General features: G+C 32.4%; 1 protein-coding gene across 7 annotated transcripts in view; it reads left to right on the top strand.

Moving 5' to 3' along the window:
* The window catches only part of TBC1D32 (TBC1 domain family member 32), a 245,006-nt gene extending 220,337 nt beyond the window's left edge, over positions 1–24,669 (top strand). For 6 of the 7 annotated variants that reach the window (XM_078370769.1, XM_078370771.1, XM_078370767.1 and 3 more), the window contains 2 exons: positions 8,188–8,376; positions 18,201–24,669. In XM_078370769.1, the coding sequence (XP_078226895.1) occupies positions 8,188–8,376; positions 18,201–18,320 (309 nt within the window). In that variant the 3' untranslated portion in view covers positions 18,321–24,669. The remainder of the gene's footprint in view (positions 1–8,187; positions 8,377–18,200) is intronic. The other variant, XR_013534904.1, reaches the window with a different exon arrangement.
* The last annotated feature ends 223 nt before the right edge of the window (positions 24,670–24,892 follow it).

Here is a 24,892-nt window from a genome sequence, read left to right as displayed (position 1 = left end):
GAGGTGTTCATTGTTGCTTCACTATGTTATAATCAGGTTAAAATTAATATTTTAGGGTTTAAACCTTCATCTGTCTTTAGAATTAAATCTTTAGTATTTCTGTCCAAGAGCAGAAATACTTAAAGTTATAACTATTAATAGTTCTAAGGCTCATTACTCATATTATCAAATGAATTTGGTTTATTCACCTAACAGAAATGAAGACTGTCTATTCTTTATGTTTGGGTATTTGGCTTTTTCTAAACTAATCACTAATTTAATAGGTGAAAATGTTTACCCTCTTTAAAATTTTATGTTTCTTTGAACATTAGTAAGTTTTGATGATATGTCCATAATTTTGTAAACTAATTGAATCTCATTAATTCCCCACCTATCTTAGAGTGTTTCTTATTGATTTGTAGATATTTTAAAATAGCATCAACTTTCCAAATCTCTTCAATTCCTAAGTTATATTTTATTTATTGTAACTTTGTATTATGTCTTAATGTTGAGTAAAAATAAGCCTGTCATTTACTTTCCACCTTCCCTCTAAAAAGCTAATTAATCTATTTCTGTGTGTACTACATATACTTTAAGATGAGTTTGCTCAATTTAAACTGGGTGTTTAAATTTGGATCAGACTTAGATTGCTATTATGTTAAATGAGAAAAATTATGTTATTATACTGAGCCTATCTAGGAAGATAGTAAGCTTTTCCATTTGTTTGCTCTGTATCATGTTTAGTAAAACCGTATTTTTTTCCACATGGATATGGAGCATTTCTCTTTACAGATATTGCTAGTGAATATAGCTTGAGATCTCTGTTTCAATTTTATTTTCTCTTTGGTAATAGTTAATAATTAGTAAAGATATATCTTTTTATAGTCATATTTTTTCTAGCCTTGTGTTGATTTACTTATGTTCTCCATCTTTGTAATGTTAATATACTTTGTGTTTATTTATATTAAATTATTTAGTTCTTCAAAATAATTCTATGTAATAATTGCTTATATGTTTTAGACTTGAATTATTGAGAAATTATCCAGCATCTTATCATTAAGTAACATCTATTAGAATTATTCTACATCAATGCTATAGAAGCATTTTTCTAGTCTTGATTTCTAAAGTATTAAATTTGGTTTCATTTCTTTCACTTAAATTATAATGTTGAATTTTATCAATATCTTTTATGATTAAGCTTATCTTGACTTTGGGACTTGTTTGATATTTTTATGTGATACAGTAATAGATTTTTTAATGGTAAACTAACCTTGCATTTTTTTAGATTTATCCTACCGGGATTTTTCCCTCTTAATTAGACAGTGGTTTTTCTTGACATTACAGTATGAACTTTTATATTTATTTTCGAGATGTTATATCATTTATAAAATTTACTTATTCTTCCTATTTTTAACTTTTGAAGTTAATAAGAAATTTAAATATAGCAAGGAATTGCATGTAATGGAAAGGAATAGTCTTCCTTGGTCAATTTTTGCTATTGCTATATGTATCTAAAACACTTTTTAGAACTTTGAATCACAAATTTTTTAAAGTCTTGTGGGAGGCAGTTGCTTAAATATTTACTATAAGGTTAATGATCAATTGTTTCTTTTCTTCTAAAAAGCTCAACTGGAAGCAGTATGTACCTGCGAGTTTCTTTTTGCTTCTCTAATCTACATAAGTGTGATGTGTATTTTTTTAAATCTACATTAGTGTATGTGTAAAGCATCCAATAATTGATAAATCTCTAGTATGTACTCTTTAATATACATTAGCATAATGTGTATTTTTTAATCTACAATAATGTATGGGTAAAGCATCCAATAATTTATAAATCTCTAACATATACTCTAATTTAAAACTGGACCGACCAAGACTATGGGAAAACCTTGCAATACCTCAAGGCCTGCTTTATCACTTTAGTGATTAAAACGAGAATATTCATCTAGTAATAGGATATATCTTTATCAGTTATATGTATTTTTTGTTAATTCGAAACTGCATACAGATAGCAGATTTATTTAATAACAACCACTACATTATTTTGAAACTGTAATGCTATTCTTTCTCTTAATGTACAAATGTCCTTTTAATGGCTCCCCGTGTGAGCTAATCTTCCTTAAGAAGTCGTATCATTGATCTGTTGATATTATTTACCATTTTATTGCTAATTATAAAATATGAAAACAGTTTTTAAGTAACTAAATAGGTATATGTGATTAAGTAATTATTTGGATACAAATTTCATGTTTCATAGCTTGTTCATTTTGATCTAATTAGGAGCAGTGCTTTTTGAAGTTGTGTATTTTTAGGTATTAAGGGATTGGTTGATTAGTGAAGGGTTTTTGGACAGATTGCTAAATGAAATACACAGATCTCTAAAGTAAAAATAAGCTCAACTAGAGTACAAAAAATTAAATGTAGTAAGCAATCCATATTTGTTGTAGAGTTTCTTTTAGTAGTAACGGAGTTTGGGAAGAAAATAGAAAATTGAATATATATTCTTTTAAAATGAGCAATGGAAGATCATGTATTCTAATTAACTTTTTGACCAATTTTATCTTTTGTTAAAAAAGTTTTTACTGTATTTTGTTCATTTTCCTGGCTTAAGAAGTACCATGTATCTTTAATGATTCATCTCTTATAATTCCTTGGAGTCACTATCCTGCATATCATTGATTATTGTATTGTACTATGTCAACAATTAGGTTAACTCAGACAATCCCCTGGATATAAAGGCTAAACACCTGCTGGGTTTTTCTCATTTGCTGTTTTTTCCCCCTATTATAAAAGCAGGATTATAAAAAACTTTTCCTTTTTTTTTTGTGACACAATGCTTTTTGAAAATGTAAAATTATACAAATGCTAATCAGGACATGAAGGCTGGGAATGGCCTTTGTTCAGAGTCAGATGTATAAATGTGTCTTTACAAATGTGTATGCCTTCTCTCTCCTAATATTGTGGATGTTGCTCCTTGAAAAGAAACCTCCCTTTCTGTGAGTTGTTTTTGCTTGTCGGTACTTATTATTTAATGTGTGTATAAATAGAAGCATTCTGGATCTTCTACAAGTAGATAATTCTGCTTTGTGTTTGTATACTGCTTCTGTGCCCCTCTTTTAGTAGAAACACGTCTTACTCTGTGGAATCATTATTTGTATTTTTTTTTACCTTGCTCTTATTAGTTGAAGATCTTTACAGTTATGGATGTATGTGCCTCACTTCAGGTCGCTTGAGTTTCTGACACAATGTCTTGCCTGGAAGGGCAACAAAAACAGTCTTAGGTTTATCATGTTGCTTTATAATATAAAGAGTGGTTCCTTTTTTGTTTAAAATTTAAACCTTTATTGTGTAACAGATGGAGAAATTCAGGATCCATGAAGTGAATTGACTTATGGAGGTCATTCAGATAGTGTAAGGACTTGAAACCACTTTTATTCCAAAGTCAGTTTTCTTCCTAACTCTTTACTGATGCTCTTTCTATGATGAAAGCAAATGAAGCCAGAAGACTTGTTAAAAAATAGTGTATTTGAATCAGAAAATTTTATCATTTAGAAATCATACCTATTTTGGCTTAATCCAGGGTCTGGAGGTAATTGTTTCAACCAAACTTTTTTGACTTAATGTTCTAATGAGAGCTTTGAAGATTGTTTTTTAATTCTATTTACAAGGAGGAAAAATTCACCTCAGATAAAATAACGTGCTTTTCAGTATGACATCTTAATGTCCTTTGGCATAATCTTAAGTATGGTTCAAGAACAAAATTGCCTAGGAAAGCTGTGGTAGATTTTAATGCATATTGTGCAAGTGGTTTTCCTTTCTTACAAGCCTAAAAAGTAATTCAGTTGTCTTTTAAAGTGTAATTAGTTCTACACTATGCATGGAATGCTGGTTTACCACAAAACAAAATTAGCTTTTTTTCACTTTCTTTATAAACCCATTTTATAATTATTGATAATAACTTTTTTTCCAGTGAATAAAAGGACTCAACTGATGGGTTTTGAAAATATAATAATATATTTTTGAGACATATAAACGGTAATTTGTCATTTTCTGGCAGAATTACATGTCCATTTACTCTTTAACCCAGAAATCTCATTTGTAGAGCTCTATCTGAGGAATATACTAGAAAAAATTTGAAAATACATATGCACAAATATGTTTTAGTGGTACTATTTATAATATCAAAAAACTAGAAACAGTGCAAATGTCCATGAATAGGGGCTTGGTTGAATAAATTATGGTTTGCCTACAATGGAATACATGCAGTTGGAGGAAACATCTTTCGTAGGAAAAAGGGACAGAGGAAAGGAGGCGGGCACTTATAGGGGGAAGGTAACTTAAGAGACTTATCAGTCAATCAAAATTTGAAATTGTCTAGTTCATGTACTATTCTACCTTCCTTTCTATGTTTGAAAAAATTTCAGAATAATTGTTAAAAAACTACATCATGTCTGTTTGGACACATACTATTCCTTCTTCCTATTAGAATTGTAGATTATCAGTTGATAATCAGACCATTATAAAAATACACAAGTGGGCCAGGCACGGTGGCTCACGCCAGTAATTCCAGCATTTCAGGAGGCTGAGTTAGGAGGAGCATGAGGTCAAGAGATCAAGACCATCCTGGCCAACATGGTGAAACCTCATCTCTACTAAAAATACAAAAATTAGCTGTGTGTGGTGGTGCACATCTGTAGTCTCAGCTACTCGAGGCGCTAAGGCATGAGAATCACCTGAACCCAGGAGGCAGAGGTTGCTGTGAGCTGAGATTGCGCCACTGCACTCCAGTCTAAGTGATGAAGTGAGACTCTGTCTCAAAAAAAAATAAAATACAGAAGTTACTTGCCCAGAGATTAAAATCTATGACTCAGCATTTTGCCAGGGATATGGTGTTTTGGAAATCTGAAGTACTTGCAAATAGAGTAACAGCCAGTATAATTTCTACCAAGCCAAGAGGGTCATATGTTTAAAAAGGATGTTTCCCCTTTAAGTGTAAACTCTGAAACAGTCTTTTGTTCACATAAATGATAATATTACCTTGTACGTATTAGGTGCTCAATAAATATTTATTAAATGATAACATCTGTACCTTTGTTACAACATTTATATAGCACTTTTTCAAAGTACTTTCAGTTACAGTCTCGCATTTTTCCTCCTCAATACTTCCCATGTGATGGAAAAATATAGGTATTATATCCATTTAATGGAGGAAAAATACAGTGTACAGAAATAATGCTTGAATGTATATAAATGCCAAAAAATTACAACTGCTTTAGAAACTATGTATAATAGTGGACAGAAGCTGAGACCCCACATCTTTATCAACTTGCCATTCACTCCTGAAACTAGCAATTGAATTTGATCCTCAAAGCTAGAGAAACTAGCTTTCTCTAGCTTTGAGGATCTTTTGTATTTATTTTCATTCTTGAATGGTTTCTCCTTCTTCATCTATCCAGAGACTCTTGGTTTTCATTAACACAGCATGGCTTTAAGTTGATTGACATTAATAGCTGTAGCAAAGAACAAAGAGAGAATCTTGGCAGAAGGGCAACAGGCAATTAGAGAATTATTGCTTCTAGTCAAAGTACTACTGACTTCTTCAGTTTCACTAGTCAAGAGGGAGCAGGAGATATTTCTTCCTTGTCCACTAGAGCCATATTACAGGGATTTGTTGGGGTGAGTGGCAGTGGAGAGTTGGTAACGTACTCTGCATGCCAACCTACACTCTATATTGAAATTTGGGAGATGCATCCTGTTAATGCAAAGTGAACAGTAAAGGTAGGACCAATGAGTATTTAATATATAATGCCTGTTGACAAATGTTGGGCATTCATAGATATGTTGTATTTTAATATTGAGTTAAAACTTATGGGCTCTGTGGAAAGATTTTGGAACATGACAGGAGGGGAACATTATAGTTGTAAAGGAAAATCAGACCTGAGAACAGTATTAGTATCCTTATTAAAGGTAAATAATTGATATGAGTAATAATGTCTGGAAAACAAAAATTCAGTAATACCTGTATAGGCTGAATTGTGCCTCCCCAAAACTGACCTGTTGAAGGCCTAACCCCAGTATTTCAGAAAGTGATTATATTTGAATAAGGCCTTTAAAGAAGTAATTAAGTTAAAATGAGTTCATTAACTTGGACCCTAATCCAATATGGCTGGTGTCATTATTAAAGAGGAAATTTGGACGTAGACATGTACTAAGGGAAGCCCATGTGAAGACATAGGGAAAAGACATCTATGAGCCTCAGAGGGGCATCAGAAGAAACCAGCCCTGCCAACAGCTTGATCTTGGATTTCTCCAGAATAGTGAAAAATAATTTTTTATTGTTTAAGGTCTTCCACCTGTGGTTCTTTGTTATATCAACCCTACCAAACTAATGCATGTTAGTTTGTTCAAGTCAGTTAAAAGCAAGATCTGCATGCCAAAAAGTTGAATCAAGGACTTAAAAAACAACTGTTAGAACCTATTTAAGAATATATTTTTAGAATAACAAAATGATGGAACACAAAAGGAAAATGTATATTTCTGTATTCTCTATACCTATGAGAAGTTAATCCATTATGAGATAATCCATTAAATCTCTTTCCTTTTCTTCCCCACATCCCCAAAAAACATAAAACTAAAGGAGAAGAGATATTTAGTAAGGGGAATCTTTATTTGAAAGTAAAGTAATTTGTAAATCATAAATGAAAATGAAAATATTGGAAAGTAATTGTGTTAGTTTCTTATGACTATAGTAACAAAGTACCATGAACTCGGTGGTTAAAAGAACAGAAATTTATTTTCTCACCGTTCTGGAAGCCCAAAGGCCATAATCAAAGTATTAACAAGACTATGGGCTGGGCGCGGTGGCTCAAGCCTGTAATGCCAGCACTTTGGGAGGCCGAGGCGGGTGAATCACGAGGTCAAAAGATCGAGACCATCCTGGTCAACATGGTGAAACCCCGTCTCTACTAAAAATACAAAAAATGAGCTGGGCATAGTGGTGCGTGCCTGTAATCCCAGCTATTCAGGAGGCTGAGGCAGGAGAATTGCCTGAACCCAGGAGGCGGAGGTTGCGGTGAGCCGAGATCGCGCCATTGCACTCCAGCCTGGGTAACAAGAGCGAAACTCTGTCTCAAAAAAACAAACAAACCAAAAAACAAGACTATGTTCACTCCATAGGTAAAGAAAGAACTGTTACTTACCTCTCTCCTGGTTTCTAGAAGCCTTTAGAATCTTGGCTTGCAGATATATATTGCTACTTCACATGATGTTCTCCATTTGTTTCTTTTCATTGCCTTCTTTTTGTGTGCCTGTCTTTGTGACTGTATTTCCCCTTCCTTTAAAGACACCAGTCATATTGGATTAGGGCATACCATAATGACCTCATTTTAACATGATTATGTCTGTAAAGACCCTGTTTTCAAATAAAGTCAGATTCTGAGATTCTAGGGGTTAGGGCTCTGACATATCTTTTGATGGGGACTCAACTTTACCCATTATGGGTAGTATTCATTGATGTATCAAAATGTTACCAATATTTATAATCTCTGTTAATTGTTATTGTTTTTTCCTTAAACTTTTCTGTTTTCCACCGTGGGCATGCATTGCTTTTATAATTTGAACAAATGTTATTCAAAAAATTAAGAGGAAAAAATTATTTTTGTAAAAGTCTGATTTTTGAACTATTCTCTGCATTAGGTCCCAGTTTTTATGTTACGTAATTCTGTTTGGTTTAAATTGTTTTCTGATCCAGGAAGAGTCCATTTGCATTAATGTAACATTTTGCAATCTGTCATCTGCATAATTATACATCTGTGATTGTAGGTAGGATAGAAAAAAACTCCCATGTCAGAATTAAAATAGTCTCCTAGCATTTGTTATCTGTAGAGAGCAGATTGGTGTTTTGGGTAAGAGGAGGACAATATGAATAAAGAAGGCATTCAGTGATAAGTACATGAGCAATATGAACATTATCAGTTACCCTTAAGGCCTGAATTCCAAGACCATGAAAGGTTTTTTTGCAACTGAAGCAAATAGGAGAAGCATCCTTGTTAGTCATGTATGAAGAATGTGTTTGTATTTCAATTAAATGCTAAGCTTTTCATTATTTTTGTATGAGTTATTGGTTAATGTTTTTTTAAAAGTCAAATGTGGTTTTAGAAGTTTTTAAATGAACTTACTCTTTTTTTTTTTTTTTTTTTTTTTTTTAAGATTTGCCTGCAATGGATAACCCAGTGTTTTTGGAATTATTTAGATTGGATAGAAATATGCCATTATATTGCTACTTGTGTTTTCCTTGGTCCTGATTATCAAGTGTATATCTGTATAGCTATATTCAAACATTTACAACAAGACATTCTACAGCACACTCAGACTCAGGATCTGCAAGTTTTCTTAAAAGTAAGTATGTTTATATAGAGAAAAATGTTGAGTTAATAGCTAACTTTGGTTGCTTAATATTAGATACTTTTCTAGGCACTCATCCAATCCTAAAAACCAGTGCTTTAAGATAGGTACTATTATCCCCATTTTAGAGGTGAGTAAACTGAGGCATAAAATTATGTTGCCTCAAACGGTGTAGCTAAAGTGAAACTGGGATATGAAATAAGCTGTCTGGATCCAACACTTTACTTGTAACCCATGTGCTGTACCAAAAAAGAAATATTTAAAAAATATTCCTATGGGTTATTTGGTCAATAAAAGTTTAATTTATTGTGTGAGTACAGAGGTTGGATACTTTGTAAACATATTTAATAAGAATTTCCTATGCTTTTATATTTTTATAATATTTTTCTAAACATCTATGTTTATAAAAGATTTTTATGAAAGGCTATTTTATCATATCACTCGTTTTAAAACATTAACACCAAATCTGTTACTATTTTTAAACAAGATAGAGTTACTTTGTCAATTACAATAATGTGACTTGGAAGCTGGGGAGTTTAGAAAGTCCATGAGATATAAATACATATCAGTGTGCATTTCTTGGTGGAAATCCAGCTATTTGTTTAAAGTTAAAAATCTTCGAACTTAAAATGTTTTTCTTATCTTTACTACCTTTGCCATCCCACAGGAATACATATGAAAACAACATTCATCATTTGCTAGGCTTTCTGTAGGTCAATACAGTTTCTATGTAAATTAAATTACCATTAAGTACTTGCCAGGGTTATTTTCCATTTAACAATGTTTTTCTTTAAATAAATGCCACTGATTATTTAAGATTGCCAAATTATTAAGAATTTTTATTTCATAAATTCTGAATTCAAAAGGTTTTAAACTTTCAATATATATCACTAAAAGTATAATCTTAGAAACATTCTTAATGAAAAAGAATGATGAGACAAATGACTACATATTGTAGAAGAAAAGTTAAGATAGAAAAATAAAAGATACTCTCTAAGAGGTGATTTGGAATACAGGAAGTGTTAAGCAAATTGAAATTAGGTTGAATATAAAATTTAGGTTTCTTTTCAGTAAGAAACATTTTCATCATCTATAGTGGTCAGTTATAGGAATTTCAGAGTCTGAAATTTTCCTGTACTCATATCTGTCTGAATATCCCCCTAACCTGTAATTCTCCAACATCTTATTCCTCTTTAGTTTCTCTTACAATTTTCATTACCATCTGAAATTATTTTATATATGTTTTTGTCTGTCTTACCTGGCAAAATGTGTAAGCTCTATAAGGACTGTGACTTGGCCTATTTTGTTTACTGATGTATTTTCAACAATATGTCAGATAGTACCTGGCAGGTAGTAGGTATTTAATACATATTTGTTGATAGTGTTAAGTAAATAATGTAAATAAATTAAGGGAAAGAGAATAAACTTCATTTCACATCAAATAACAAACATTACTAAATTCTTTAAAAGCTTACCACTTATTTTTCTTTCTATCAAGAGTGTCTTTAAATTTCATTGTCTTTACATTTGATTAGTGCTGACTTATAGTTTATCTCTCTTTTGACTATTTGCAGGAAAAATTATAACAGAGTTTGTAAATGGTAACCTCTAAATGTGTCCCAAACCGTTCTCCATTGTGTTTTTGGCATAATACCATCAATTTAAAACTAGAGGATTTTAAATGGGGGGAGGAGATTATGACCTAAGTCTCTGTTAAATTACTAAAATTTGAACAGTGTTGGGTTAAAGCTAAACTAAAAACATGTAGGCAAGGAATTAATTTTAGCATGTGTTCTAGAACTAACCTTACTTTTTACCCTTGTTTTCATTTATCTGAGAGATTAAGAAAAATGCTTTTTCGATTGATACCATGACTTGACTTTTTTTGTTGTTTTATTTTCAGTGGGTAGGTGTCAAAATTCACTGTTTTCTTTTAATGGGCATTCATTTTTCCTGTAAGATAAACTCTGCTATAGTTTATTTAAATATATATTTACACATTTTTTTAATTACTCCATTTGGCCCTGAAATAGATAACAAAGTACATATATATATATATATATGTACAGCATTTTTCACTTATTCATGTAATACTAATAATGAAGTATTGATTAATGAATTGATTTTATTTTGCCTATTCTAGAAACATCCCCTGTCAAAAATAGTCACATGATTTAAGAATTCCTCATTCAACTGTAGCTATAGAGATTGAACCTTGGAAATTATGTTTTACACTTTCTTATTCAAAATCTCAGATTTGTACAAAGGGAGAAAAGACTTAATAATTCTTCATATAGGCAGGGTGCAGTGGCTTACACCTGTAATCCCAGCATCTTGGGAGGTCAAAGTGAGTGGAGAGCTTGAACCCAGGAGTTTGAGATCAGCCTGGCAACATGGCAAAATCTCATCTCGACAAAAAAAACAAAAAGTACAAAAATTAGCTGGGTATTGTGGCATGCACCTGTAGGCCCAGCTGCTGAGGAGGCTGAAGTGGGAGGATCAATTGAACCTAGGAGGTCGAGGCTACAGTGAGCCATGATCGTACCACTGCAAGCCAGCCTGGGTGGCAGAACAAAACCCTGTCTTGCATACCACAGCCATAATAATATTATTGTATAGATCATTTAATCACATTATTCCCTGGCTCTACATATTTCATAATGATTGCTTCCAGGAAGAATGAAGATAAAGTAGAACTAGAGACTTTTACTTTTCATTGTATATATTTATGTGGGAGGAATGAGCTCATACTTCTTTTAACATAAAACTATTTTTAAGAAGAAATCGAATAATTATATAAAAATAAATAGATCAATCCTCTGACTGTTATAAATGAGGTCAAATAATTGGGCCTAATTGAATTCATTTTCAAAATATTGAAAACCACAAATATGTTATGCTTTCAGTTATTATCAGTTATCTTGAGAAACTGAAGATAAGCAATTCTTTTCCTGATTTAAGTTTCATATATTGAGAGAAAGTAACATGATAAAAGCATTATTTTAGAAATAAAAATCTGTGTGCAGTTTTAAATATTGAGAAAAAATCAGTCCATTTGTAGTCACTTTGGTTTAAATTCAAGATTTTAAATCTGGTAATTAAGAGTATAGACTCATTGCCTACAATTCTAATAGCTCACTAAAGAGTTCTTCATGATTCTAAATCAATATATTAAAAAGATAAGTTAGAATTTCTTAGATCAGAAGATAGCATGAACACTAATAAGCAGAACAGGCTTATGGGGGAAAGAAAAACTTGTTTTTGCTCTTTAGATTGAACTACTGAAATACTAGATTATGTGAATGCCATGGGTTTAAGTTAATATCAGCAAAATACTGTCTGATTGTTGCACAGTATCCCTGTAGACACAAGAATGTAGGCTGGATATTAGAACAGTTAAGTGCATCATTTTCACACTGTGGTGATTAATGGACTAGTACTGAGCTAGAAGGCAGCCTCTGAAGATACGCTGAAGAAACAGCTCAGTCCTTGAACCCAGAATTCTGAACATTTTTATCTGTGACGGATGATGGTTCAGAAAGTCTAGATATTATAATTCCAAGGAGAAAAACATCCAACAAAGTAAATAGTCTGTAATATCCCAGCAAGCCAGAGAGTCTTAAGTTCATTCTTTCTTCATTCTTTCGACTCATCTGTAGCACACACACACACACACACACACACACACACACACGGGTTTAGTGACAGTTTAGTTTAATAATAGTTCATATGTAGATGTCCTAGTGTTTTAGCTAACTGTATTGTATTTTTCTCTAACATGCTAATAGGCTGTCAGCAATCTTGGCTTTAGTTTGGGAATTCAACATGGGGACAAACTTCACTGAAATACCAACCTAGAAAAAGATTGCCTTTCTGTAAAAATCAGGCTCTGAAGGTTCCAAATAAGTAATTAAAATGCTTCAACTAAATCTTGCATATTATGACAAAATGAATTTATAATTATGAAAAAAATCAGATTAATTTCAACCCAATTAGTAAATTGTCAGGAGGGATTTTTTGTTGGTGCCATTGCAGCTGCTATTACCAGAGGATGTTGACAGAGTAAGGAATGAAGATCAGACTGAGAAAATCTGATTGAATACTAAGATTTTATAAGATAAAAGTATACATAATAGTAAAAACAGTTCACTCTCTGAGCAAATATGTTAAAGGTATTCAGCACAGTGTCAACTGTGTTTTGCAGATGTTTTCTGCATTGTCCTTGTTTCACTTGCTTCTACCTGGTTTCAAATTCTAACTTTGTCACTCACTGTGTGAGCTCAGGTGCATTGCTTCAACTTTTATGCTAACCTCTTCATCACATATGGCTGTTGGAGACTAAAATGAGATGATATTTGTAAAATACTTTTAGACTATTATCTGGCATATAGTAAGTGCTTAAAAAAACTTAGCAATTATTAAGTTTCTGCATCCCTCTGCTATCCCTCTTTTCTTTATATTTCTTTGTTAACAGAAGAAAACATGTAGAGAATACAAGCAAAGGAAACAGGAAATTTTCTGAGTGCATAGCTAGACTATGGTGTAGCTACCAGTTTTCTCCAGCTTCTGAGACTTCTTAATGTATCATATCATAGTAATACCTGTCAATGACATTACCTTCACACCTTGGTCAGAAATATCCTCTTATACTGTTTCTGATCAGGACCTATTTCCTCATTAACCTGGCCAAGACTAAGTCATGTCTCTAGTACAATCACATATGTCCAAGTAACCTTCAGATGAGTTCAAATCTTCAAGAACCACATACTCTGTCCTGAATCTGTAAGAGCTTCACATTCTATCCAGAACCACAAACACTATCTAAACTCCCTGATCTTAAGGATCACTTAGGGTACTTATGAAAATTAATGTATTGAGACTCCTTCCCAGACCTGTTAAATCAGAATTTACGTGGCAGAGACATGAGTTGTCAGATTGTAGCAGAAAATCTCAAGTAGCTTGAAAGCCTTTAGAATACATAAAACTGTGATGTTTGGAACTTAGTAATCAGAATCCAGAATGCCAGTGCCAAGGATTTGAAAATTTTAGGGATTGCATTCAGGAGTTTCTAATTTTATGGACCACTCCAGAAGGAAGACACTGGAAGAAACATTGCTTAAAGGTTGTTTCTGTTTCTATCACTTTGATCAAGAAGATTACATACAGACACACACACACACACACACACACACACACACACACGTATATATATATAATATATAAACACACATATATATGTATATGTGATAGGTAAGACACAACACATAAAAAGATGATCTCCAGTAAGGGTAGAGACAACTATATTCATAAATCCTCCTTCTCTCAAGAGCTTTCTGTATGAGATTTGACATTAATGCAAATCTTTAAGTAACTTATTAAGTTCTACACCTTTTGTGGTAATTTTTTATTCTACATGCCTCATAATGTTATTAATAAAAGTCAACTCGGCCGGGCGCGGTGGCTCAAACCTGTAATCCCAGCACTTTGGGAGGCCGAGACGGGTGGATCACGAGGTCGAGAGATCGAGACCATCCTGGTCAACATGGTGAAACCCCGTCTCTACTAAAAATACAAAAAATTAGCTGGGCATGGTGGCGCGTGCTTGTAATCTCAGCTACTCGGGAGACTGAGGCAGGAGAATTGCCTGAATCCAGAAGGCGGAGGTTGCAGTGAGCTGAGATCGCGCCATTGCACTCCAGCCTGGGTAACAAGAGCGAAACTCGGTCTCAAAAAAAAAAAAAAAAAAGTCAACTCTTCCAGTTTAACCTACACAAAGTAACTTACCTTATCCTTTTTTCTCCATAATTTATAAAGAGTTGTTAGATTTAAAAAATCATCATTTCGCAAGGGCATTAATAATTAAATCTTTGGGAAAGAATAAACCAGGGTATACTGTGTTAGTCCACTTGATCTTTTTGTGCCTTTTATCTGTTTACTACTATAAAAGGCCTTATCTTCAGTTTATATTTTAAGCCCACAGGGCTTGCAGTAGTTCTAAAAAAAAAATTCTGCTAAAAATTAATATCTGCAGTATTTTTGCAAACATCAGCTGATACAAATAACTTTTGAAGATATTGGTATATCTTTCTTTCCAAAATAGGCACATTTGTGAAGTTGTGAGAAAAGTCAGTAACATCCTAATATTTTAAATAAATGGTTTCCTTATATTTCTGGCAAGGGGTTGATGAGCAGAGACTGGAGTCAGTAATCCTTGATAGGCCCACCCATGCCTAATATCATATGTCTGTAGTGTGATCAAGAAACTATAGCAGAGCAGTTTCAAAGACCATCAGTAATAAAAACATGTTCTCGTTATCTGTGACCGCTATTAATATCTTCAGTGCTTATTGTATGCCACACAGTGAGCAAAGGGCTTTACAGGTATTCCTCATTTACTCATTGACTTATTTAACTATTTGTTGTGCAACAGCTATGAGCCAAGTACTGTTTTTTGTCACAGGCCAGGATATCTCTGCCCACCTTGACCTTAAATTCTCCTGGAAGGCAAATAAATGAATAAATACATAATATCTTAAGTAATATAGACCTTATTTTATTTGTAATAAGGAAACCAAACATGGTGGAGGAGTCTAAGGTGCCAGTTAGATAAGGAGGCCAGGAAAGACCACCCTTGATGGGGTAAAGAGATACCTGAATGATGCAAAGGAAAAAGTCATACAAAGACTTCCTAGGCAAAAACCTGCTTACGTGGGAATAAGGCAAGTGCAAGATCTCAGAGGTAGGAATGAGCTGGCTCACTTAGAGAGTGTCAAGACCACTGTGGCCAGAACAAGGTGAAAGAAAGGTAAGAGATGAGACAGGGACCAAATCATACAAGGTACTCTAAGCTGCTATGGTAAGGAGTTCAGATTTCAGAATATTTAATCCAGAGAGCAACCACGTGATATAACCTCCATGAAAAAATTGAGGCTTAGAGTCAATAAACTTACCCAAATTCATACATTTAGTAACGAACATAGGAGAATTGAAACCCTTTCTTTTGTTCTGAATCCAAATCCAGTGTTCATTGACTAGTCTGGTATTTTAATAAATATCCCAGATTCAGTTGTTTCAATCACGTGCTCTCAAAAGTTAAAGAAAACAGACAGATGCGTATTTGAAATTTGAAACTGGACTTCTATACACAAATGAGAGAGGGAAACTACATATATTCTGTTATATAATATTGAATAATCCAACATTGTAGTTTAGAATGTGAATTTTTAATACTTTTGGGTGATTCAATGTTTGAAACTCAGAATTAATGAAGACAGAAAATCATTAAAAACATACCAGGTGAATAGCATTAGATACAACAAAAAATGCAATAAGCTCAAAATGAACTTCCTAACCAAAACTTAAATCACTCTAGTAATAATCTATTAAAAATTGTATTGAGCAAATAATGCACTGTTAATGTAAAGCAGAATAGTGTTGTTGTTGCCTTATGTAATTAATGTGTCTGCTATTTAAATAATTGGGGCATTCATATTTTTATGTAGAGTTTGATACACTTTGGTCTATAAATGAAATAATAATGAAGCAGTATTCTGAGGAAATAGTCTGTTGTAACTTGAATGATAAGATGGCAGTCTAAATGGTCGTAATTACAAGTAAAAGTTATCCAATAAAAAGGCCATTAGAGAATATTTAGGATAAGATGAAAATGTTCTACTTTGAAGACAAAATGTAAAATGTAGGTATTTTGGAATTTTATTCAGAGCTAAAATGGCCCACAGATTTTTGGTAATGAACTATTATCATTTGAAAACATTCCTTTTTAAATGTACATTACAATTTTTCTCTTATGAAATAGTACCTTAATAGTCTTATGTGTCATTTTTATGAGTATCTCTTTGGTGTAGTTATCAGGGCATTTACAATTAATGTTTAAAATGGAAACCATGATTTCAAAAAATACATTCTTAGAAAAAATATATTTAAGTTGAGTTATAACTATGGCTGCCCCTAAGTGATTTTCATTAAAATGAAACAATAATTAAAAGATGTTAAATAGATATTGCTTATTTTCTGCCAAGAAAATAATTATTAGAGCTATTGTTGAAGTGCTGTCATCTCCTGTTATAATTCATATTTAATGAACAATAGATATTCCTTTGAAAATAATGTATATATCCTGAAACAGTTCTTCTGCCATTAGATCTTTATTCTCTGGTTAGAATAACACATATTACTATAATTCCTCCCCATCTTAGGTAGTTTTAGTGAAGAGATAGTTAAAGCCAAGTCACACAAGACTTGAATGAAATGAATGGATAAATTCATAATTGTTCCATGACTATAACAATAACTGTTTAAAGTGAGTTCTTGAATGGTAGGATTGTTCTTACTTTGATCCTATTTTTGCTCCAAAGAAAAAAGTGAAATATTTTTGGTAGGACAAGAACTTACAAAGACCCAGTATTTCTGCTATTCATAAGATAAAAATATTCCCTTTGATTCAGTTACTTATACATAAAATCAGAGACACGATATACACTTCACCCGTCAACATTTTAGGGCAGGGCTCTTCTTACTCATCTGCGTGTCTTCAGTGCTAATGAAGAATCTTACATATAACAAGAGAATGAATGAGTGAATGAAAAAGTGAAAGAAGGGATGAAATAATTTCTTAATTATATTGAGTAGAGCTCAGATATTTATGTTGGAAGGTAATTGCTCTAGCCTTAATGGTATTAAGTTTGTAACAATACCATTTCATTTCTTCAGCTATAATATCAGCCTTGTAAATCAGTCATTAATAATTTTTTAGAATGTCCTGACTAACCTTTCCCTCAAACTATGTAGATTTTTGGTAATGATGGCAAAATAAGAATAAAGTTACCCCACGTTTATGCAAGCTGTAAATGACTACCACCTGTAAGTGACACGGGATATCTGAAGCCTTTAAAAACATCTGTTCTTATTGAGAATTGAGTCATGCTTTCCTAGCTATTTCTATATTGAGGTTTCTTCTTTATAAACTGCCTCTAGGAAAGTAGGTGGTATATGATATACATTGTCTTTTATTCTTTTTGGGTTGCTTTTGTTTTTTTTCTTGTTACAGTAATTCTTGCCATAAAAAGGAAAAAAAAAAAACTATAAACTGAAAGGCATGAATTTTCTAAAGTTTTTTGTAACCTCCAAAACTCCTAACATTATAAATATTAATTACACTGAATTAAAGATGACTTTTCTGCATATTTTGTTTTGCCTTGAGTGTACGTACTGCAGAGAGAGTATTTGGAGGTACTAAGAGGAATAGTCATAAAATTCCCTAAAAGACTCTAAAATGTTAAACGGGTGTTCTTACTGTTTATTCCTGAGTGCCTCATTTGGATCACTAACCATTAAGTTCTGAATTAGTATAGATGTACGTAGTAACAACATTAGGAACTGCAGATTCCCGGAGGCCTTATGGACAGTAGCTTATGCAACAGATATTTCTTGCATTATTATAGTATCTTTTGGTAGGTAAACTTTAGAGTCTTTTTCAAATTTGAGCAACCATTGTATAACATGATACTATTTAAAAAATTAGGCAGATTTTCTTATCTAAGGCTCTTTGTGTTTTTTGGTAGCTGTAAAACATTTTTGGTTTTGAAATAGAAAACCGTATTTGATGGGGACATATAGTTTCTTTCTGTCATATACATACAAAGCCCACTAAATAAAAAATTACACATTTACTAGCAACATAAACAGCCTGCCCCCATCTATACCTGAAAATAAATGGTGTATCAATGATTTAAAATTGATTAACTTGGAATTGTGTGTCTTAGCCAAGTAAATGATTTTCCGTTTATAATTTTTGGCAGGAAGAAGCACTGCATGGGTTTCGAGTGAGTGATTATTTTGAATACATGGAAAATCTGGAACAAAACTACCGAACTGTGCTGCTGAGAGACATGCGGGACATTAGAGTGCAGAACACATAGACCATGAGACACACAGTTTCAGTTTTTGTTTTATTTATCTTTAAAGGCAACGGGGCGGGGGGGGGGGTTGGGGGGAGCTTGATTGTTTTCTGACTGTGTCTGTAACAACATATACTTTGTGAATATACACATTATAAATACTGAGAGGTTTTGAATATAATGGTATATTTAGGTAGGTATGAACTCAATTTGTGAATTCATTGTTGTAAGTTTGTTGTTTTGTAAGGTTATTATAGAATCAGATCTAGCTTACTTATAGTTCTTATTCATGTTTAAGAGTTAGTGCTGGCTGGGCACGGAGATTCATGCCTGTAATCCCAGCACTTTGAGAGGCTGAGGCGGGTGGATCATGACATCAAGAAATAGATAGTATCTGGGACAACATGGTGAAACCCCATCTCTACTAAAAATATAAAAATTAGCTCGGCATGGTGGTGCATGCCTGTAGTCCCAGTTACTCTGGAGGCTGAGGCAGGAGAGTTGCTTGAACCCAGGAGGCGGAGGGTGCAGTGAGCTGAGATTGCTCCCTGCCCTCCAGCCTGGTGACAGAGCAAGACTCTGTCTCAAAAAAAAAAGAAGAGAAAGTTAGTCCCAACGTACATCTCCTTCTTTATTCAGATGATTAAAATATTTTTTCCAGTGAGTTTGGAAAGGAGAAGCAATAGTGTAAATAATATTTTGACTAGCTGTAGAAAGTCTATAAGACAAGGAAAAGAGTTATTTCTTGCATTCTTTATGTCTGTACATATAAAGGAAAATAGACAAAACCACGACTGCTTCTTTTACATGTGGAAGAACTATGATATTATTTATCATGGCAAGTAGTAGGAAAATTGTTGTCCTTGGATGTAATTGTTTATCTAGGAGTTGCTTTTGATACCTATATCAATTTATAATTCTTCGTTTGAAATGAAGTCTTTACATGGTTGATTTAAGAGCTAGATTGATTATTTCATGCTGATAAACATTCTACTCTTATTTGTTATGCATTTTCCTTAGTGATAGATTTTACTTGTACTGAACTTGAAATATAAAGGAGAATACATTTCTAAATTATTTTAAATGGCTAACACTATGATTTGTTTTATTTAAATAGAAGTATCTGCACCAGTAAGATTAATACAGTATGTGAATGTCTGTTTTTTATATCATACTCACACTGAATATATGAAAGATAATACATGAATATATTATTCACTTTTTAATCCATGAGTTTATCTCAACAAGTTTTTTTAGTTGTAGTTTTTATTCTTTTCTTATATCTAAATATAAATCAACCAATAAAATCATTCTAACTCTAACCCTGCTTTTTTTTTTTTTCCTTTTCAACTAAAAGTGGGTCATCCACAAACTAAGTTTTTCATTTAGCATGATCAAAGAACTGGTACTGTACAGTTTTCAATTTAGTAATATTTAGGCTGTTGCAATATTAGCCTTCCAAAATCAAGTTTTATGCTGTAAATGCCAACAATAGCTTCTCAGTAATAGTGTTCCTAAAGGGCATTGTAAAGTTGAGAAAAATAATTTGAGCAAGTTAATTTGACATTTTGGGCACTTTCACTTTGGCTGATGTGAGTTAAGTAAGAGAGTTACAGATGACTCAAAATACCAAGCTTTGTCTACTTTCAAACTTAATTTTGAAAAGCTGTTCCATGGAAGCTGTGATACATGTTTATGGTTCCATTTCTTCCTATTCTTTTCCTGAGTTATTGTTATGGATCCTAAGAATTATGCAGCTTTGTTTCTTTTTATAATTGCATACACAGTACTTGGAAATACAAATGGAGAAGAATGAACTATAATTTAATTTTATAATGTTCACTAGTGATTTTCATTGGAAACTGAGGTAAGATGGAGATTCTAACAATTACATTTTGGAAAAAAAAATAACTTCAGCTAGAGCTAGAAGGCTTTCATCTTCATTTGACATGGAAGTGTCTTATGAACAATGTCCTAGCAATTTGTTTGATGAAAGAAAATTTAAAATATAGTAGGTTGTGTAGCTATCATTATGAGTTATCTTTGTACTTAATTTTAGAGTACCCTTTAGAACAAGCATACCCTGTCACACACCTTGGTTTTATTTTTGATTATTTAAAATATAAGTCCTTAGGCTTTATTTCTAATTTGTGGAGGGGCAACTCATGCAGCTTATAGAATTCAATTACAATAAAATATATGTTAGAGCATAATGTATAAAGGTTTGTGAAAAAATTCATATATGTAAATATTTGAATATCTACTTTCAAAATTTCATATTTGAAGTTCTGTCTCCTCATAATACTCTCCTAAAATATCTCTGGAGGTAAAATAAGCCTCAGAAATTCATCTGAACTTTCAAACAAGGTTCTACATAAATTTGTGGTTAGTAAATAATGATGTGCTCTTGTTTGAATTTCCAATTTTCAGATGTTAAATTTTGCTGTTTATTCATTAACCAGATATGTTTTAAGGGTTACACATATATAATGAAATGTTTCAAATATTCAAGATAGCAAAATAAATGACATACAGTATCTCAAAGAGTTCACAGTCAGCATGGGGAGATGAATAATTTTAAAACCATGGAAAAATAGTGATCAAGGTGACAAATGAGAATTGACCTCCAGATGTGATAAACTTGATAAGAGCAGTTCTGATTAAGTAAGTGAGGACAAAAGTTTGATTGGATTGGGTTTAAATGATGCTGAGAGGAGAGATTTTAGAAACTGCTCCCTCTGGGAGTATTGCTGTAATGACTAGTATAGAAATGGCAACTAATGCAGACTGGGACCAAAAGATGCTTTTTGTTTTTGTGCATGTGTTTTGTTTTTCAAATGCAAAATGGAAACATGTTTATATTTGGATGGAAATGATGCAGTAGAGAAGGAACAATTGATGGTAGAGAGAAAGAGCTAGAGTAAATGTCATGAATAGACATAACGGGGAATGGGATTTAGTGAATAAGCGGTGGAATTTGCCTTTGCTAGGAGCATGATCACTGCATTTAAAGTAACAAGAGGAAACAGAGTAAATGGGCACAGACATAGGATAGCCATTTGTGGACGTTTTTTGTTTTTTTGTTTTTTAATCAGCGGTGTAGAAAACAAGGTCATCTGCTAAAAATTTGAATAGTAAAAACTTTGTTGGTTTTCAGGAGATGAGAGTATGTGAAATAATTGTCCAAGAGTGAATGGAATAGGAAAATACAGTGAAATTGTGATTTGCTGGTCATGAGATGAGTCAGCAAAGTTTTATGTTTTTCTCCAGCTGCCTTACACTGTGCATGGGTTGGCAAGGAGTAAGTGGTAAGTTGGGTTTAACCAAGGTTTTGCTTTAGCTAAGGCAATATATTAAGCAAGGAAGGGCACAAGGAGTTTCTATTATATGCAAGTTAATTTCTATAATATAGTGACTGCAGTGTTTAAACTGGATCAAAAGGGAAGTGGGGACAAGAGGGTGGATATGTATGATACAGTGAAAAGTCGATAGGATCCATTGATTGTAGGTTTTTATGTATTGAAAGATTATTTGATTTGGAACCCTCCATTGAGGAAGGTGAAATGATTAGACCTAACAATTGTTAAGTAAAATGGTTAAAATTGAGATTGACCATGAGAATGAGTAACTAGAGGAAAGAAGATGGATGAGATTATGTGAAGAAAGGAAATCAAAGAGCTGAGGTTTCAGTTTTGGAAGAATTATCTTTTTGGATACTGGAGTTACCAAATTTTGACAAGGAATTATCTTGAATAGCTTGAAAATAAGGCAAAAGCTAAAATTTTCAAGGATCAGTCTAGAAAGAAAAAAATTATAAGAGGACATTGAAATGCAAAAATAAATAGAAACCAAAAGCAATGATACATAATTATTATTTCAATGTAGTATCTAATCTGTTAATAAAACATACCTAATTTCTTTGAGGCCTTTGATTAGTCTGGCGTTTTTTACACATAAAGTGTAAGCCATAAAAGAAAAAACTGGTACATTTTTTGTACTTCTTCAAAATAAAAAACTCCTCCAAATATACTCTCAAATAAATGAAAAAAAAAATAAGAGATTTGCAGAACATATCTAGTAAAGAACCTTGTATTCAGAATATGTAAAATTTCTAACTATTCAAAAGTAAGAGAATGAACAAACAACAAAATAGAAAATATCTGGACAGACACTTCACCAAAGAAAATATACACAGTTGACAAGCACACAAAAAGATACTTATCACCATTCGTTTTAGAGAAATGCAAATTAAATCCACAAGGAGATAACCACTACACACTCACTAAAATGTATAAAACTAAAATACATAAAACAAAAACCTAATTTCAGTGTTAGTAAGAGGTGGAGCAATTGGAGCACAGTGTCTCTTGTAGGAATGGAAAGTACAATAGCCATTTTGGAAGCTGAGTTTTGTTTTTTTTTTTAGTTAGACACTTAACTCAGTGTATGACTCAGACAGGACTTGGTAATAACCCTTCTAGGTATTTACCCAAAAGAAAATATATCTCTATGTAAAGATTTAAATGTGATTAATAATTACAGCTTTTTTAATAATAGCCCAAAGTGGAAATCAACCTGAGTTTCTTTCAGCTGTTGAATGGATAAACAAATTATAGTTCAGCCATGAAATGGACAACAATTCAGCAATAAATACAGCCAGCTAGCCACGGATGCACACAAAATCACTGATACATCTGAAAAACATTCTGGTGAGTGAAATAAGCCAGACACAAAAGAGTACATGCTATATGATTTCATGTATATGAAATCCTAGAAAAGGAAAATTTAGAAATTCTAGAAAAAGCAGAAAGAATATTCATGGTTTCCAGGAGCCAACAGATGAGGAAAGATGATTAACTTTATAGAAGAAAAGACTTTTATATCATAATTGTAGTGATGGCTATATGACTATATACATTTTTAAAAACACTTTGACATGTATGCTTAAAAATGGGTGAATTTTATTATATGTAAAATCCACCTCAATAAAGCTGACTTTATCAAAAAAGAATAAATACTACAAATAAAAACTGACAAGTTTATCCTAATGAGTTTTAACATTAGCAATTATGTTAGCTGTAGGTTTCCCAGGGATGCCATAACCAGGTAGACAAAGATCCCTTCTATTCCTATTTTCATGTGAGATTTTTTTAAATCAAGAATACATTTTGTATTGGGAAGTGATTTGTCAAATAATTTATGTAAAAATGATCATTTTTTTCTTTTTTTCTATCAATATATTGACATGTTGATTTTTGAATGCTCAGTCAACCTTGCTTTCCTAAGATTGCCTGGTCATGATTTTATCATTTTTAAAATATTGTCAGATTTGATTTGTTGAAATTTTGTTCAGAATTTTTATATTTATGTTTATGAAGGATTTTTTAAACTTTTAAGTTCACATAGGTAACTGCCAGTTTATCCTAATGAGTTTGCTTATACAGATTATTTCATCAAGCCTGGTACCCATTATTTTTCCTGATCCTCTCCCTCCTCTGACCCCCACCCTCTAAAAGACCCCAGTGTGTGTTGTTCCTCTCTGTGGCCATGTGTTCTCATCATAAAGAATATTTATCTGTAGTTTTCCTGTTTTGGTTTTTGTAGCAGGGTAATGCTGGCTTTATAAAATGAATTTTGAAGTGCTCTCTCATGTATTTTCTGGAAGAGTTTGTGCATAAAATGGTATTTTTTTTCCTCAATGTTTGATGGAATTCCCTAGTGAAGCCTTGTGATAAGCTTAACTAAAAATTCAATTTATTTCATAGCTATCTGTCTATTCAAATGATTTCTTCTTAAGAGAGTTTTGGTAGTTTGTTTCATTTAAGGAATTTGTTCATTTCTTCTAAATTGTCAAATTATTGACATCAAGTTACTCATAATAGTTCCTTATCCTTTTTAATAAGTGTTCAGTACTAAAGTTTCCCTGTAAGTACTGCTTTAGTTACATCTACAGATTTTAATATGCTATTTTTTCATTTAGTTGAAAACACTTTCTAATTTACCTTTATTCTATTCTCTGAACTGTGAGTTACTTTAGAATTCTGTGATTTATTTTCCAAATAATTTGGAATTTTCCAGGTAAACTTCTGTTATTAATTTCTACTGTGATATCATTGTGGTTGGAACATTTTTTTATATTATTTTAATCCTTTTAAATTTGTTTAAACTTCTTTTATGTTTCAGAATATTATCTGTCTTGGTAAGTGTTTTATGTGCACTTAAACTGATTGTATATTATGATTTTCATTAAGTGTTTTGTAAATCTCAATTAGATTAAATTGGTTTACATTATTGTTTAAATTGTATCTTTCCTGATATTTCTGGCTACTTGTTTTATCAATCATCATGAGAATAATGTTGAAATTAACTTTATGGATTTGTCTGTTTCTTTTTTCACTTCTATCAGTTTTGCTTCTTGTATTTGAAGCTCAATAATTACACATATAACCTTTATGATTGTCATATCTTCTTGATGAATTGACTGTTTTATCCTAGGGAAATGACTGCCTTTGTTCCTAGTGCTATTCTTTGCTCTGAAGTCTACTTCGTTTAATATTACTATAACCACTCCAGGTTTTTGGTTTTGTTGTTAG

This window comes from Callithrix jacchus, chromosome 4 (genome assembly GCF_049354715.1).
Source record: "Callithrix jacchus isolate 240 chromosome 4, calJac240_pri, whole genome shotgun sequence".
NCBI lineage: Eukaryota > Metazoa > Chordata > Mammalia > Primates > Cebidae > Callithrix > Callithrix jacchus.
Note: the sequence above shows the minus strand (reverse complement) of the source record. Positions and strands in the feature narration are given on the sequence as shown.